This window comes from Phascolarctos cinereus, unplaced genomic scaffold (assembly GCF_003287225.1).
Source record: "Phascolarctos cinereus isolate Bilbo 61053 unplaced genomic scaffold, phaCin_HiC Scaffold_9;HRSCAF=440, whole genome shotgun sequence".
NCBI classification, from domain to species: domain Eukaryota; kingdom Metazoa; phylum Chordata; class Mammalia; order Diprotodontia; family Phascolarctidae; genus Phascolarctos; species Phascolarctos cinereus.
The window spans coordinates 96,487,662-96,505,574 of record NW_027556402.1 but is presented as its reverse complement, the minus strand read 5'-3'; the positions used below and the strand labels follow the sequence as shown (position 1 = coordinate 96,505,574).

Here is a 17,913-nt window from a genome sequence, read left to right as displayed (position 1 = left end):
CAGTTAGTCCTCTAGTTCTGGCAATTTTGTTAGTCTTTGTTATATTATGTTAAATAATTGGTTAAAGAATCCTGGATCCTGTTTCTTTACAAGATATGTTCTTAATACTGAAGGGACAGTGAATGTTTATATCTGCAATTAACTCAAAATTCTTTAGCACCAAGTAAACTGGTGGCCCAGAGTTAACAGGAACCTCTGCCATGGTACAGGCTCTGACAACTCCCACCAATCTGGAACAATTTCCAACATGGTTCAGTTAGGGGGCATTATCCAGGGTCCAGCCTAGCTAAGCACAGGGAGGCTCAGCAGAAAAGGCCAGCTACTAGGTAATGAAACCTTCACCACCTCATGAAATGTAACTGAGGCATGGAAGAAGGGTCAAGACCTTGTTGCTGAAGGAATACCAATGTTGTCAAAATCGCCTTTTTCATTTCCAAATAAGTCATTTGATACCTTTTGCTTTTATATCACAGACATTTCTTAATACAGTAGCTCCCCTTTGGAATTGAACCCTCCCTTGTACATCCTCTGAGTAAACATGCAAACAAAAAACAACTAAAACAGTCATTGACAGTGGCTGCACTGTGCTTTCCCTCATCTCTCTGTCCAAGAGGAGAGGTATGTTTAATGATGTGTTCTGTGTGACCACGGTTGTTTGTAGTCAGGTGAGCGGTGCAGTGGATAGAACATTGGCCTCAGAGTCAGGAAGACAAGTTCTAATCCTGCCCTAGACACGTACTACTAGTCTACTAGCTGGGTAACAGAGGCAAATCACTCAACTTCAAATGTAAAATGGCATATTAATACCACCTACCTCGAAGACTCTGGTGGTGAAATAACCTGTGTAGAGTATTTTGCAAACCTTAATGTGCTATGTACATGTATTACCATCATCACCACAGAGTTTAACTTGGTCTTTGTGTTTTCTTTTCATTTACGTAACTGTGGTCATTGTGCACGTTGTTCTTTTGGATCTCTCCCTCAAACTTAGCATAAATCTTCCTGTTCTTCACCAAATTCCTCACATTGAGCATTTCTTACTGTATAATAACATTTTGCTACATTTGTCACAATCTGTTCAGCTGTTTCTTAATCAGTGGGTATCCCTTTGGTTTTGTGCTGCTATGAGTATCTTGGTATGTGTAAGATATTTCTTTCAGTCTTTGACCTCCGTGGAATAGAAGTTACACACCATTCTGAAGCATTAAAATATAACATGCAGAACAAATGAAATAATCTCTCTTGTAAAATTTCTAAATGGAGGTAGTGATGATTCTTCTTCCCCATTATAATGAGACTATTGTGGAGATTAAGAAAATTGGCAAATTGCTTTGATCCTTAGGAAGGTAAAGTTTGCAGAGAGAAAACGTCATGAAATCAGTGTTGAGAACAAATCTGAAGAAACCATGCATCAAAGCTCAAGTCTTTATAAGATGACCAGAACTGACTTAAGGAAACAGTCATTACCTTCTTCTTAGCCAAGAGTAAAGGATTGGACAAAACCGTGGTGCTACAGGCACAATGGAGAGAAAGCACTGGACTTGGGATCTGGAAAACCTGAATTCACTTCCTGTCTCCAGATATGTTAAGCCTGTGTGACTCAGGGCCAGTGACTCCATCTCTTATTTTCTGAGCATGATAATAGCATCTGCCTCCCAAGGTTATTGTGAGGATAAAATGAAGTAATATTTTATAGTGTTTTGCAAACCTTTAAGTGCTACATAAGTTCTAGTCAGTGCTGTTATTAACATGTCAACTACTACTGCATATCAACTTTGAGTTTCTTTTCTTCTTTCTACTTGTCATAGTATACAAGACCAGCTTCTGATGTCAACATGCTTGGGGAAATGATGTTTGGTTCCGTGGCAATGAGTTACAAAGGCTCTACCTTAAAGATTCACTATATACGGTAAGTTTCCAGCCTTTGTTTCAGGGATTGAGAAGTGGGAGTATGATGTTGAATTTCGATTAAATTCTACATGTATTTGATTTGTTTTCCCTCTTTTAGTTCTCCACCACAGCTGATGATTAGTAAGGTCTTCTCTGCTAGGATGGGCAGCTTCTGTGGAAGTACCAACAAGTAAGTATGGGATTTCCCCCTCCCTCTTGCTTTAAAAGAAAAAAGAAGATGCTGTTATTTCAAGGTACTCAGTCTTCAAGTTGGTAAAACTCTTCATGATGAGGAACACCGTCAGATGAGAAAGGGATTAATATATAATTGGCCTTAGAATTCACCCACCTAAATTTGACCACTGCCTCGCTGGGAGTGAGTCTAAAAAGCTCTTTTGTGTTCTCAGGGGGCCTTGGGACTGTGGATGAGTGAACGTCCAAACTTTTGGTCTGTTTTAGCACCTTTCTACTTTTAGTCAGATGATAACCATCTTCCTCCATGAAGAGTGAAAAATGGAGAAAGAAAAGGGGCTATGTTGTATTCCATCAGATTGTCATACTATCTTCTCTTTGTCACCCATGGCCTTTTAGTTTGCATCAAAGCCATTTCTGCCAGCTTTCAATGTTCTTGAATGTGTCTTCCTAAATAATAATAATAATAATAATTATAATAATAATACCTTACTTTTCATGCAATGCACTGATATTACCTTGTGTGCTCCTCCCAGCACCCCTCCAAGATAGACAGTTAAGTAATAGTATCCCCAATATACAGATGAAGAAACCAAATCTTGTGCAAAATCACACGATTTATAAGTGGCAGAGTCAGATTTTTTACTCTTTAAGTCCAGCTTTCCCCCTGCACCTGGCTGCTCCCTTGTAAGTGTGGGATTTTCCCTTCTCTCTTATATACAGTCTGTCCCTTTTAAAAAAAAAAGCTTTATCAAGGCCATTGGACAGGATTGGTTTGGCCAACCTGTATTTTTTAAAGCTAAAACAAAAAAGTTGAGCAGAAGCCTTGTTAGTTTCAGATGCTTACTGATATTAGTACATTGTGTAGTTTTAGCAAGGATCTTCTCTGAAAAGAGCTTTTGGAATTTTTTTTCCACTTTCATTCTTGATTATGTCTCTGAAGTAGGAGCATTATAATTCCCCAGTATGATTCCTTCTTAACTTTGAGATTTTAATCCTATCATATTTCATAAATTTTTTAAGCCTGAATAATATCAAAGAAAAGGCCCTGTGTATAATAAAGTATGACCAGTGAAAACTGAATTAGACCAATAGGAAGCAAGTTTGAAGTCATGCTGTGGAGGATGTATTGGAACATAGAAGGATTTTGTTTTTAACCAGGTGTTGTTCCTACCAGCATAGTCTCCATAGCAGGATGAACATTTTTTCTGTAGTATACTGCAAAGCCGAAAAACCTTGTAACAGTCATTCTAGCTATCTTTTCTAATTTGGAACTGTTCGCAATTGAGAATAAATTGCCTTTTAGAGTTGGAAGAATGAAATAAACTAATCTTTAGTGTATGTGAATGTTTAACTTTTGATGAATGGCAAATAGCCATTCATTACCCGTTATGATTATTTAGACTTGATGAGTTTTTTTTACTTAACTTTAATAGTTATTTTACCAGTTTTTTGTTTTTTATGGTAATAAATTTTTCTATCTTGTAGCTGAACTTTTGAGGTTAACTCAACTTTTAACATGATTTGTATAATTATAGTCTTATGTTTTTAGCTAAAATGATTTTAAACCTCTTTTTGTGATACTATTCTAGACAGCTTGATAATTAACAAATACATTTGAAACATCTACTCCCCATATACTTCTCTAAGACTTGATTCCAACATTTTTGGAATTGTAAGTCATTGTGGCCCTAGGGACACCTGAGGGTTGTCCATTCGGTGTCAAAACTGTTTTGGCCTCAGCAGCCGAAGGTGTGGACAGAGGTAGTAGAAAAACAACCGAGTTCTTTGTCGTCAGTACCCTTTTTTTTTTAATACAGTTTGTCCAACAACTAATTAAGTTGGCGGTAAACCACCTATGGTGATAATTCTACAAGCAAAACCAGAGGAAATTGAAGAAATCGCAGCTAAATAGAAGGAGCTATCAACTGACAGCTTCTCTTTGGAAATGTGAATAGAGCAGTTGGTTTTATCTTAAAGCCACAACAACAACAAAAGAACCCACCTATAAATTTCTGAGACACTTGATCATATAACCTTGTATATAGCTCATGATGAACTTAAAGTAAAGTCTCATGAAGATGCCTTGACATCCATTGCTAAGGGAGCAAGAGAATGTGATTACAATAAATTTTGTTTTGAGAAGTTCAGAAAACTCCATTGAGTAATTTTAATGGGTTGCCCAAAAGGCACATAGTAGGCACTTAATAAGAATACTTGTTTGATTGAGGGTAGGTTGCAACATACTGCTCATATTACCAGTTAATAATTATGAAGGAGAAGCAGGATAAAGGATGTTATCAGAGAGAAATAGGACCAGAAAATGAAATGGACTAGTCACATGGTGAGAGAGAGAGAGAGAAAAAACACGAGACAACACGAGAGAACCAATGGAGAGGGATAACCAATGGAGAGGGATAACCAATGGAGAGGGATAACCAATGGAGAGGGATAACCAATGGAGAGGGATAACCAATGGAGAGGGATAACCAATGGACAGCCCACATATGCTCCACTCATTCTCTGTCAAGAGATCTGAAGGACAGCCTCCAGCATGATGGGTGAAGATCATGGGAATTTGTTGGGAGGACATAGGATGGGAAAACATGGATGGATTGCATTCAGCACTGCTGGAGAATGTTATCAGTGGCATCACATATCCAATTGAAGTATAAAAATCCTTGAGGAAATTTGCACTGTGAGAAAAGTTTCCAAAACCAAAGTTGTCATTCACTCCTCTGTGTTATGACTGAGGAATGCTATCTGTGTTGTTTAATTTTTAAACCAGGCTTTTTATTGTACCCTAAATAATCCTTTAAAAATCAGTCATTTTTGTTAGGTGAGATGAGTCATTAGTAGAGGAGATTTTTAATTAGTAGTAGCAAGCACCTACCAGAGTACCCTGCATAGAGTCAATAAATGTTTAGTGAATTGAGTCATTAAGTTGAATTGATATCAGTGATTTGTTTTGACTTTTAAAAAAAGTGTTAGAAACGGTTTCATTTTTATCCTAGACATTTCAATTGACATTTTCCTGCTCTTTCTCCCTTCTTTTCCCTCTTTGGTTTTTAGCTTGCAAGACAGCTTTGAATATATCAACCAAGATGCTAATTTGGGAAAATTGAGCTCAAATCAAAATAGTTTGGGTCCCTGTCGTGCTGGAAGTAACCTAGGTAAAAACCTAGCATAAATAACAAAAGAACGTTTGTAATTAACTGATGTGTCCTGGGTGTGTGTGTTGTGTTCATTTTCTTTTTTGTTTTGTGTTGGGTTTTTCGTTTTCATTTTTGTTTCTGCTTTGTCTTTAACCTGTGATTATTTTTTGATATGTTCTGTTCGCCCGTTCCATGTGTTCCGGTCTCCAGGTGTGCTCCAGGTGTGCAGCAGCAAACTGCTGCAAGGGTTGGCTGAAGGAGGACCTCTCCGGCTCACCCGGAGCGCTTCTTTCTTTGCAGGTTTGTGTGGAATGCTGAGTTCGGTATGACCCACACATATACTAAACCCTGTGGCTGTTCTCAGCCAAGAATCTTCTTTAAAGCCTCACTAGCAACCCAAAGGGCTCTCGGGGTGGCAGAATTTGATTTTGAATACAGCTAAATACAAGACGTTTTCAAAGTTCCACCAGCAGTGAATCTTTTATTGCATATTCCTCAGCTAATGCCCCAGAATTAGCTGGTTTTGAACAGAAATGAGCCCTTAGTGTTTCTAAGAGAATTATGTTTTCTGATTTCCCTGAGTCTCTTCTGCTGCTATGCTGTTATGTTTGCTGCTGTATCTTCTATCCATTAGTCACCTGCTAATATAGATTTCCACTCAAATCATTTCTAATAAGAGCATGGGAGTCTCCTCTTTTTCATTTCTTGATCACCTTAAAAGTATGCCAGTAGCTATTTAAATAGAGCTGATTTAAGTTCCTAGGTTCTTCCCAGGTAGAATGACCCGGTCTTGACTGATAGGTGAAATAGTAGCTTTAAATACTCTTGCTGATTTTAGATGTGGAAATGGCATCACTACAGTCCATCTTGGCATGATGCCAAGTTGGAGGGGACTTTTGCCACTAGCATCTTAAGAGCTTCCCTCTTTGGAATGGGTGTTCATTTCACACTATGCCTCTTTACAGGGAAAAGTCTGCTCAACACCGTGGTAAATGGATACCCTAATAAAAGTGACACCCTCCTACCTCCTTAGAGTGTGGCTTGCATGTTGATATACTTTTAAAATTTGTGAATACAAACAGACTTTGGAGAATGTATAATAGACAGAGTCCTTGGCTTTGTGGCACACTGTTAGAGTTTTTAGCGGTAGAATCTTCTTTTTTTCTTTACTCATCTGTATATCCAGTTGAGGTAAACCTAGAAGGCTCTGTTTCTGTGAGTACTTCATCTCCCAAGTCATCCTATAATGAAAGGAGAGACATATGGAAGATGTTGTATTATGTTTTCAGAGGAAAACTTTTGGTTTTTAATTGGGAGATTTTTCCTCCCTTCTGTTTTTTTCCTTTCCTCTAGTTTATGCATAGTGGCTATTGAAATAATGAAAATTTATTTTGAAGCATTTAGAAATTATAGCTGACTGCCTGTCACGGTGATGATAACAACATCTAAATATGTCTGCCTGAAAGAAAATGAGTTTGGAAGCAAAGGGGAGCTGATTTGGGCCCAGGGGAGCTATACTGCAGACTGTCTTCTTTGTTCACACTGTGATCATTCTTTTTATGTTTCTGATTTTATCTGCCAGTGGCCAACTTTGTTATGTACTTCTAGTTTACTGGCAGCACTAAGTCCTCATGACACTTCAGCATCATTCTAGGTATTTTAAAAGCCATCTTGCCACTGGAGTTGACCACATTGCATAAAGGGATCCTGCTAACGTGTTTTTTCTTTTTTGCCTTTTGTCCCAGCACACAGCACTCCTGTTGATATGCCTAGTAGAGGCCAGAATGAAGACAGGGACAGTGGGATTGCCCGATCAGGTACATATGTTTCCTTTTGTTGATTTATTAAGAATAATGTTATAGTAACAAATATTGTAAGGTTACAAATGGCTTTGCTCACAGCTCCCTGAGGTAGGCTGTGACAGTGTTATTTTCCTCATTTTATAAAAATAGATGAGAAAACAGAGGCTCAGAGGTTAGCACTTATTAAGTGCTTATTATCTGCCATACTGCTCTAAGTGTTTTAGAAATATTATCCCATTTGACGGCAGGCACTCACTAATTAGGACATTAGGGTCCCCAAGCCTGGAGTTTTACAGTTAAGTTCTCCAAGGCATGATGTCTAGTGCGCAAAGCAAAATGGCTGGTGAGAAGATGACCAGGTGTGCATATTGTGAGATTTGGTTTTCTGGTTCTATAGGTATAGACCCTCAGCGTTCAGCTTATTGAGAAGTGATAGTATGCTGGGGAAAACTGATACAGTTTGCCTTCCATGAGACAAGACAGATTTAGACTTCCCCCAAAAGCCAATATGATAATGGACAGTAAGGAATCTCTTTCCATGAGAAAAACCTATTCAGAAAACCGGAAATGCCTGCTGAGTGCTGTGTTTGCAAAGAAGATGCTGACCATTTGGTTGGGTCTGCTCCAGCCAACAAGAGGGTCTGGCTCTTACCCTCTTTTTAGAGACATGTTGTTTTATACTCTCTCCAAGCTTCCCTTTTTTTCCAACTTTAAACTTACTTTTTTTTTTTAAATTACATCACCCTTACTTATCATAAAGTCCCAAATTCAGTGCAAGTTGTTAATCTGCTTTTGAATGCCTCATCTCTGCAGCCGATGTAGAATTTACAGTGCTAGTGGAATCAAGGACCCATTCATTGGTGGTTCCACTCTGGATTGTGGAAGGTGGCTCACGTACTTAGAGAAGCTGGATTGCTAGAATACTAGGCTTCTGATGTCTTGCTTAATTTCTGTGCCTTTGTCTTCCCATCTTTGATTTAAAAAAGTTAGTTGCCATGCAGCTTCATTCTGAGGGCTAAGAGAACACTGTGATATGCAGGTGCTCCTTTACACCTGGAACTTCACACTTGGGTGCTCTGCAGTGACACCTGTGTTGTTATTTTCAGGAGGCAGCATGATCCCAGGACATGCCCTGTCAGTCTGCTTCCTGCTGGAGGACACCAGCACATAAAGAGCCTGTCCTCTCAGCTCTGGTCATCATTAGGCCTGACCACACGAGCTCTCTCCTAGGATTTTGCTGGCTGTTTACTAAGCCTTACAGTCCTTGCCTAGAATCAGCCCAGTCTTCCCAAGAAATCTTTTAAAATAAAACTAAATGACATTTTATCATGATTTGTTACTGCATTCCACCAAGTTTGGTTGATTCATATATATTTCATAAAGCTGTTAAGCAGCTTATGCAGCTGTTCACACTTCTTTAGCATATTGAGGCCTACAAAATGCTTCCCTAACAATAACCCAGTGAGATCCACCGTTTTACCAGTGAAACAACAGAAGACTAGAGGTGAAATAACTTATGTGTGGTCACAACAGATAATAAGTTAGAGCCATGCCTCCTGACTTCCAGTGGGGTGTGTGGGAGAGTGGAAAAGGGCCCTTGGGATCTGAGGACCTAGGTTTGAATACTACCTTTTTCACATTGCTGAGTGACTTTGGGCAAGTCACTCAACTTCTGGGTCTCAGTGTCCTTGGACATAAAATGAGAGGTGTTGCCGCCATCTCCAAATCAGTGATTCTGTGATCATGTCCTTGTGGCTTTCTATTTCTATATGATACACAGACAACATTCCTACCTGATTTAAGGGTGGTGTTTGTGACTACAGTTCAGGAAGATTACCCAGAATTCTACCATTGTTTCTGAGGGATATAATGCAGCTTAGGTGATTTAAACTTTGAGTCCCTTTTTGAGGAATATGAGCTTGGACAAATAGGTGAAAATTAGAGGAGGCAGAATTTGGTTCTATTTAAGGAAGACTCTTTTTTTAAACAGAATTATCTGTTTAAAGAATGGCCTGCCATGTGAGGGGGATAAAATTCCCTACCACTGGAAGTGTTCAAGCAAAGGCTTTTTTTCTGAGATGTTGTAAGAGATGACTCTTTCACAGGATAATAAGAGGTCGAACTAGATGACCTCTGTGGACCCTTCTTGGCTAATGCTAAGATTCTGTGAGTTCAGGGACAGGGCCTGCTCCAGAGAATAAGGAAACTTACAGGTATTGTGAGCAAATGATTATGCTGCATGAAACATAACTGAGAAGATCATGTGTGTATTGAAACAATGCACTTGAGTGGGAAAGAGTCAACTATACCAGTAGGCTAGCTCCCAGAGGCAAAAGCCTTTTCGTCTTATGGACTTGCAAGGCTAGGGGTGGTATTGGGTTTTATCCTAGTTTGTCCCAAGGTTGGGGGCAGAGTCAGCCTTTACCCCAGATTATATTATGGATAAACTGAGACCTGGGACCAAGAAGACCCACTAAGTCACAGTTTACAGACAGGAAGAACTAAATTTGTTAGGCCTTTCCAGCTCTGTGAAAAGCAAGAAGTTGAGTAGCTCCTGGAGGGAGTTGGTTATTATCTTCAGTTTGCAGAAGTGATCCATTTGCCTTGAGCAAACTGAAAAATCCAAAAAGAAAATTAGAGGTGTGGGGAGAAATAGACTCAATTTCTCTGAGTGGCCATTCAGGTAGGGATGTGTTTTGAGGAAACTGATTAGCCCTAGCTCAGGTTATAGAAGCCAGCACTTGGATTTGTTCATCAGGTTTCAGACTGGAGGCTGTAGCTAGAACCGGTTTTTCTTGCCGACTTGAGAAGCAAGCAAGTTTAGGTGCCAAGCTGGAGCAAAATTGAGACGCTGCCAACAGCATGAATGAATTCTAAATGTATCCTCAGAAGGTGACTAGTGGAGTTTGAGAGCAGTGCGGGGCTAAGACTGAATATATTATATGGGGAAAACCAAAGGAAGCCCTCATTATGGTACCTAAAATTGGGGAATGGCAAATATGGTAGATTTGGAGAGATTGGGGGAAAAGGTGGTATGGACAGAGAGTTCTCCAAAGAAGAGTTGAGAGATGGTGGGGGAAAGTTGTATGGAAGCAGCATCAAGAAAGAGCAAACCGTCTCCTCTCCTTGGCTCCTGACCTGTAATCAGAGAAATGGAAGAGAGAATGATTGCTCCTGGATAAACTGTGAAAGAAAAAGGTTGATATCAGGGGAAGTCAGGTTTCAGTCTGTGGGAAAAGAGTATCAGATAAAAATGTTGAGTTTTTCCTGTTCTCCTAAATGGAAATGTACTTAGATTCTCAACAGCAGTTGACTTTATTCCAACTATATTTAGTGGCCACTCTGATTCGAATGCAGAGCTTGCTCCTGAAAGGGAGCTTGAGAGAATTTCCAGAATACTGCAGTCCTAAGGAGCTAGCTGCTGTTTATACTTCTGGGTTCTTTAAGTTCTTTAACTATTAGTATTTATTGCAGAGCTTACTTGTTTTTTTTTCAAATACTAGAAGATGTTCATACAGCTAAAATACAGTTAGCTGTTCTGAATAACCACACATTAAAAAAAACCTTACCAATAATCCACTCAAGTAAACATTTATTAGGAGCCTCTACCATGCCAGGAATTGTTCTAGGTGCTGAGACTAAAAAGACCAAAACAAACAAGGAGGCTGTCCAGAGACCATTGTACTGGAGGGAAATATGGGCACAAAGAAGCAAAAACTAAATAATATCAAATAATTTTTTCTCCTTTCATAAAGTTAACACCTTGGTTGTTTGGTGTTAGCACTGGGAGACTTGGGAAGAGTCTCCCTTAGGAGGAGGTTGCTCCTGCCTGAGCTGCTGGGAAAGGGCTTGTGGGGGGTGGCCCATGTGCGAATGCCATTTTGGGGTACTAGCTAGGCCACCAGTTAGACTGGGCTGGAGAATTTGTGAAAGGGAGTCATATGACATCAGATTGGAAAGATGAGTAGGCAGGCTGGGACATGTATTTTATCCCAAAAGTAGCAGAGCTGAAGCTCAAAACTGAAGCTCAAAACATTTCTTTTATTTCCTTTATGGATCTTAGGGTCATAGGGCCAAGAACAACTGGGTTCTTTTAAACTGGGCTTGACAAGTAGTTTTTGGAGCCAACAAGGCTCTCTTGCTTCTAATCTAGGGCAAGAAACAGATGCTTCTGTCCATTGGTGTTTCAGGCTTGGTTACCAACAGGGAGGAATCGTAAACTCGGTGTACTAAAATGGGAAGGGCCCTTTAGAGAAAATCTAGTACACTCCTTTAATTTTATAGATGAAGAAATGGAGGTGGCCACCCTCCCTCTGCTCCTATCCCTCCTTCGTTAAGTGGCTTGTGCTAGGTGATAGATAGCCACTTAGTGACAGAATCAAAACTGGAAATCAGGAATCCTGACTCCCAATTAAGTAGTCACTCCATTAGACCACCATTTATACAGTGCCTGCCTTTCTAGCCTCTGAGCAAAGAACGTACTGAATCCTGTCCTTGTGAAAGTGGCATTACCCTTTGTAGGAGGACATGTTCCTTGGCTATCTGGGAACTGTTAATGGTCTGATATCACAGATAATTCTGCTAAAAAAACCTTTCATTTTGGAAGAAGTAAAATTCAGGCAGTAAGTAATTATGCAAATACCTCATTAGAAATTCTAAAACCAAGAAACATCATGATAGAGTTCAGGACTTGCTGTCAACAAGTTCTGGGTGCAGATACTACCTCTAACTCTTGCTGTGGGACTGGGCAAATCTCTGAACCTGAGGTAGGGTAGGAGTTCAACTCTGGAAATCTCTGAGACCCATCCCTTTTATTCTCTTTATAGGTATTCTGCATATACTTGTCTCATTAAAATATCAAGATATTAAAATTTTAATTATTAAATTAATTTAGAAAATTAAATTAAATATTAAAATATTAAGATAAAATAGTAATTAAGAGTAAAAAATTTTAAAACACTTTGTATTTATGTGCTGGGGTGCCTAGCATAGTGCCTGGCACATAAAGAAAGGGAGATGGGAATAAGCATTTATTAAGCACCAGCTATGTGCCAGGCACTGTGCTGTGTGCTTTACAAATATTATTTTACAAATATTTTCCCAACTGTCCTGGAAAGAAGGTGCTGTTATCACCCCCATTTTACATAGCAGTTTCTTTGCTTTTCCTTTTCTGTCATTATTACCAGTTCCACCCCAATCCCCATGAAAAGGTCTACCCTTATGACAAAGACAAAGACAAAAAAATAATCCACACATTGGCAGGGTCTTAAAATTAATGTCTCATTCTGCACCCTTGTCCATCACCTCTTTTACTAGAGGCTCTATCTAGTAAAAGAGGTGATGGGCAAGGGTGCAGAACTAGCTCTTCTCTTCCTTCCTCCAAGCCCAAATTTTTCCTGTTAGAGTACTATGACTCTGAGAAATTTGCTTTAACTTTTAAAGTAAGGAATGTCTAAAGAAAAGTCAGCTGGGGTAGTAGATACTTTGCTCAACAAAGCTGAGACAATTACTGGAATAAAAGGACCATTACTATTGACTTGTTGTGGTCTCTAGAGGATCTTTATCTTGTACTTATGGGCTATAAAAGGAACTGGGGAGGTTCTGAGTGTTCAATAAAAAAGGCAAAAATATCATTAAAAGAACTCAATTGTTAGAAGAGGGACCTTCTGGAACCCAGAATGATCTTTTCATTTCTTTGCCTGGATATTATCAGTTTTATGACTGTACGTGAAAGTAATTTTTTCTATCTTAAAATGATAGATTGCAGGATAGGGGTGAGACTGGGCACCTAGGCAAGGGTGGGATGGGGTCCTTCTAGAATGTGCAGGGAAAATAGGTGGAGTTTATGACCAAACTGAAAAAGGTGAGACTTGGATTCAGGGTAGATGATCTGGAATAAGGCAGCTGTGGTACAGAGATAACAGCCCCACATTTGTAGTCAGATATTTTAACTTCAAACTCAGGCTGTGATCATTACTGGCTGTGTGACCCAGTGGTAAATCACTTAACCTTTCTTGATATAGGACTTCTCATCTTTAAAATGAAAGGTTGGTTTAGATGATTTCTGTGGTCCCTTTTGGAGGCAGCTAGGTGGCTCAGTGGATAGAGCACTGGGCCGGGAGTCAGGAAGACCTGAGTTAAAATCCCACCTCAGACTCTAGCTGTGTGACCCTGGGCAAGTCACTTAACCTCTGTTTGTCTTAAACCACTCAAGTATCTCTGCCAAGAAAACCCCACAGGGGGTCAAGAACAGTCGGACAGGTCTAAACAGCAACAACAAAAGGTCCCTTTCAACTCCAAATCCATTGATCCTACCTCAAAGCTAGCTTCAGTGAAGCCATGTGCCAGCATGTGCCAGCCGCTCAGGGCTCTAGCACGGGGCTGCCTCAGCCCGTATGGGTGCAACCAGGAGGTAGTGAGCTGGGTGAGGCCTGATGTCTGGCTTGAGGGACTTTGGAATATTGCTTCTATAATAGATAGATATTTTAGATGCTTAATGCTTGTTATACTTCTTGTATTGCCTGAGTTTAGTGTTAACCTTTCCTCTGAAATCCCAGAAAGTTGTTGGACATGATGGGGCCCACCTGTCATCTCAGCTCCTGGGAAGGCTGAGGCCAGTAGATTTCTGGAGCTTGGGTGTTATGAGCTATAGTGGCCAAGCTGTGGTGAGCCCCTAGGGTTGAGGGGTCACCTTGTTGGCTAAGGAGGGGTGAACAAGCCCAGGTGAAATGGAGCAGATCAGAGCTCCCCTGTAGGATCAGAGTGGAACAGGCCTGTGATAGTCCCTTCACTTCTACCTTGACCAGCCTAGACCCATTTTTGGAAAAAATCTGAGGAAATTTTAGCAGGTTTAAAAAAAAAAAACCCACAACCCAAACTATTGCTGCCATCTGCTGGATGTGAGTGGTAGAACTTTGGAAACATAGTTCTTTGGCAAATCATTTTATTAGGAACGCTTTCAACTTACACTTGTACACACTGAAAAATTTGTTTGAATCAATCAGTTCTTTGTGTCCTTTTTCCCTCTGCCAGCTTCCCTGAGCAGCCTGCTGATCACACCTTTCCCGTCTCCAAGCTCCTCTTCTTCCTCTTCCAGCAGTTACCAGCGCCGCTGGCTTCGGAGCCAGACGACCAGTTTAGAAAATGGCATTGTCCCCAGGTGGTGAGTGGCAGGGGAGAAGTGTGGGTACATTGTCTGAAACTGGCTGGTGGGGTGCAGTATTTCCTCTCCATGGGAGCTCAGCTGATAATCAGAAAAGGGAGGTGAAGCTGTGGTTGAGCTCTAGCCTGAGTCTCTAAATTTGCAAGCCAGAATTTCCATTGAAATAGTAAGGCAACAGACAGGGGAAACCTCCTGAATCTGGGAACGTGGAAGAATCTTGGTGTGGCCATTACATGCTGGGTAGTGATTACAAAGGGGGAATGTTAACCAAAACAAACACACATGGACTTGAATGGGGCACCTTTCCAGAACTACAGCTCATAGGTAAAAGAGATCAAATGAGCGTCTCCTGGCTTACTGTGCCAAAGCCTCCTGTGGCTTTTGAAAGTTATAGTAATTCCTTGCTTTAGACTTGACTTTCCTACTCCAAAGTGAGATTCAGATCAAATGGAATGAAAGTTGACATGAGTCTAAACAGAGGCAGCTATCTTCCTAGTGTCTCATGTTTTCCTTCATGTTTTCCTTCATGTTTTCCTTCATGTTTTCTTTCTTTCTTCCTTTCTTTCTTTCTTTCTTTCTTTCTTTCTTTCTTTCTTTCTTTCTTTCTTTCTTTCTTTCTTTCTTTCTTTCTTTCTTTCTTTCTTTCTTCCTTTCTTCCTTCCTTCCTTCCTTCCTTCCTTCCTTCCTTCCTTCCTTCCTTCCTTCCTTCCTTCCTTCCTTCCTTCCTTCCTTCCTTCCTTCCTTCCTTCCTTCCTTCCTTTCTTTCTTTCTTTCTTTCTTTCTTTCTTTTTTTTTTTACTAATGAACAGGCATTTATTAAAAGAGCTTTTTATGTGCTAGGCACAGAAGATACAAATACCAAAGCAGGACAGTTTCTGCCTGTAAGGAGTCCCTTCCCTTCATTCCCTATGCTTGCAATTCTCTTCTTCATCTCCATCTCCTGGCTTACCTGGCTTCCTTAAAGCCTCAGCTAAGATCTCACCTTCTGCAAGAAAACTTTTCCCAGTTTCCCTTAATGCTAGTGCCTTCCCTCTGTGGATTAGCTCTAGTTTATCTTGATTATATCTTGTGTGTGCATAGTTGCTTGTATAATGTCTCTTTCATTAGACTATGAGATTCTTTTTTTTTAATATAAAGATCCATCTCAATCCTGTGAGTCAAGTTTCTTGTTTGTTTTTAAGCAGTCTAGTTATTAGCATTGGGATGGTGCTTTTTCTTTTTCTTTTTTTTCCTTAATATAAATTTATTTATTTTTAGTTTTCAACATTCGCTTCCACAAGTTTTTGAGTTAAAATTTTCACACCATCTCCCCCCTCCCCCACCCCAAGATGGCATGCATTCTGAATATCCCTTCCCCTAGTCTGTCCTCTTTTCTATCTCTCCCTCCTTCTCTTATCCCCTTCCCCTTCTATTTTCCTGTAGGGCAGGATAGACTTCTGTACCCCATTTCCTGTATTTCTTATTTCCCAGTAGCATGTGAAACCATTTTTTAAAAAAAGTATGTTTTTAAAACTTTAGGTTTCAAATTTTCTCTCTTCCTCCCTCCCCACCCACCCTCATTGAAAAGGCAAGCAACTCAGTATAGGTTGTACATGTGCAGTTATGCAAAACACTTCCATAGTAGACATGTTGTGAAAAACTAACTCTATTTCCCTTAATCCTATCCTGCCCTCTCATTTCTTCTGTTCTTTCTTTTGACTCAGTCCCTTCTCAGAAGTATTTACTTCTGATTACCCGCTTTCCCAGTCTGCCCTCCTCTCTATCATCCCCCTGCTCTGTTGTCCCCTTCTCCCCCTATTTTCCTTTAGGGTAAGACAGATTTCCATACCCAATTGAATGTGTGTGTTATTCCTTCCTTAAGCCAAATCCTATGAGAATAAGATTCCCTCATTCCCTCTCACCTTCCCCTGTTTGCCCTTCCACTGTAAGAGACTTTTCTTTTCTGTTTTTTTTTTGTGAGGTAGTTTACCCCATTCTACCTCTCTCTTTCTTCTTCTCTGAGTATAATCCTCTCTCATACCTTAATTTTATTCTCCAGATATGACCCCTTCATCTTCAACTCACCCTGTGCCCTCTATCTATCTATATATACATACATACAGTTTTTTCCTTCAACTACCCTAATACTGACAAAGTTCTCATGAGTTACAAATATCATCTTTCCATGCAAGAATGTAAACAGTTCAATCTTAATAAGTCTCTTATGATTTCTCTTTCCTGTTTACTTCTTCATGTTCCACTGGAGTCCTGTACTTATTTGAAAGTCAAATTTTCTGTTTAGCTCTGGTCTTTTCATCAGGAATGCTTGAAAGTCCTCTATTTCACTGAATGACCATTTTTTCCCCTGAAGGATTATACTCAGTTTTGCTGGGTAGGTGATTCTTGGTTGTAATCCTGTCTCCTTTGCCCTCTGGAATATTATATTCCATGCCCTGCGGTCCATTAATATAGAAGCTGCTAAATCTTGTGTTATCCTGATTATGTTTCCACAATACTTGAATTGTTTCCTTCTAGCAGCTTGTACTGTTTTCTCCTTGACCTGGGAACTCTGGAATTTGGCTACAATATTGCTAGGAGTTTTCCTTTGGGGATCTCTTTCAGGAGGAGATCTGTGGATTCTTTCAATTTCTATTTTGCCCTCTGGTTCTACTATATCAGGGCAGTTTTCCTTGATAATTTCTTGAAAGATGATGTCTAGGCTCTTTTTTTGATCATGGCTTTCAGATAGTCCAATAATTTTTAAATTCTCTCTCCTGGATCTATTTTCCAGGTCAGTTGTTTTTCCAATGAGATATTTCACATTGTTTTCTAATTTTTCATTCTTTTGGATTTTTTTACAGTGTCTTGATTTCTCATAAAGTCACTATCTTCCAATTGCTCTATTCTAATTTTTAAGGAAGTATTTTCTTCAGTAATCTTTTGGACTTCCTTTTCCATTTGGCCAATTTTTCTTTTTAGGGCATTTTTCTCCTCATTGGCTTTTTGGACCTCTTTTGCCATTTGGGTTAGGCTGTTTTTTAAGGTGTTATTTTCTTCAGTATTTTTTGGGTCTCCTTTAGCAAGCTGTTGACTTGTTTTTCATGATTTTCTTGCATCACTCTCATTTCTCTTCCCAGTTTTTCCTCTACTTCCCTTACTTGCTTCTCAAAATCCCTTTTGAGCTCTTCCAAGGCCTGGGACTGATTCATATTTTTCTTGGAGGCTTTGGATGTAGGAGCTTTGACTTTGTTGTCTTCTTCTAGTTGTTTATTTTGATCTTCTTTTTCACCAAAGTAAGATAATATAGTCTGACTCTTTTTGCACTGCTTGCTCATGATCCCAGCCAATTACTTGAGTTTTAAACTCTTTGTTAAGGTAAGAGTCTGCTTCCAATGTAGAATGTACTGTCCCAAGCTTCAGGGGTTTGTAGCTGTTTTCAGAGATACTTGTAGGGACCTGTAAATTTTCAGTTCTTCCAAGGTGGTATGATAAGGGGCGAGATGTTTACTCCTTTCCTGGCCTGTGACCACCAGTACTCCTTTCTGTCCTGTAACTGTGAGGAGGGGTTCCTCTCCACGATCACTACAAGCTCCACCAAGCCAGTGCTCCTCCTCACCCCAACACCGCCGCCCAGAACTGTGACCCAGATCCAAACACGGGCAAAGCAAGAGATTCCTTTCTCAGCACTGGCAAAGAGATCCCTGCAATCCCTCTCTGATCAGCCACTGGATTC

The 17,913-nt window shown here is 39.9% G+C and overlaps 1 protein-coding gene across 1 annotated transcript in view; it reads left to right on the top strand.

The window, feature by feature from the left end:
* FNIP2 (folliculin interacting protein 2) overlaps positions 1-17,913 on the top strand; it is a 152,503-nt gene that overhangs the window by 70,949 nt on the left and 63,641 nt on the right. The window contains 6 exon segments of the mRNA XM_020994002.2: positions 1,809-1,909; positions 2,009-2,080; positions 5,155-5,255; positions 5,448-5,537; positions 6,983-7,054; positions 14,072-14,201. Of these exon segments, the coding sequence (XP_020849661.1) occupies positions 1,809-1,909; positions 2,009-2,080; positions 5,155-5,255; positions 5,448-5,537; positions 6,983-7,054; positions 14,072-14,201 (566 nt within the window).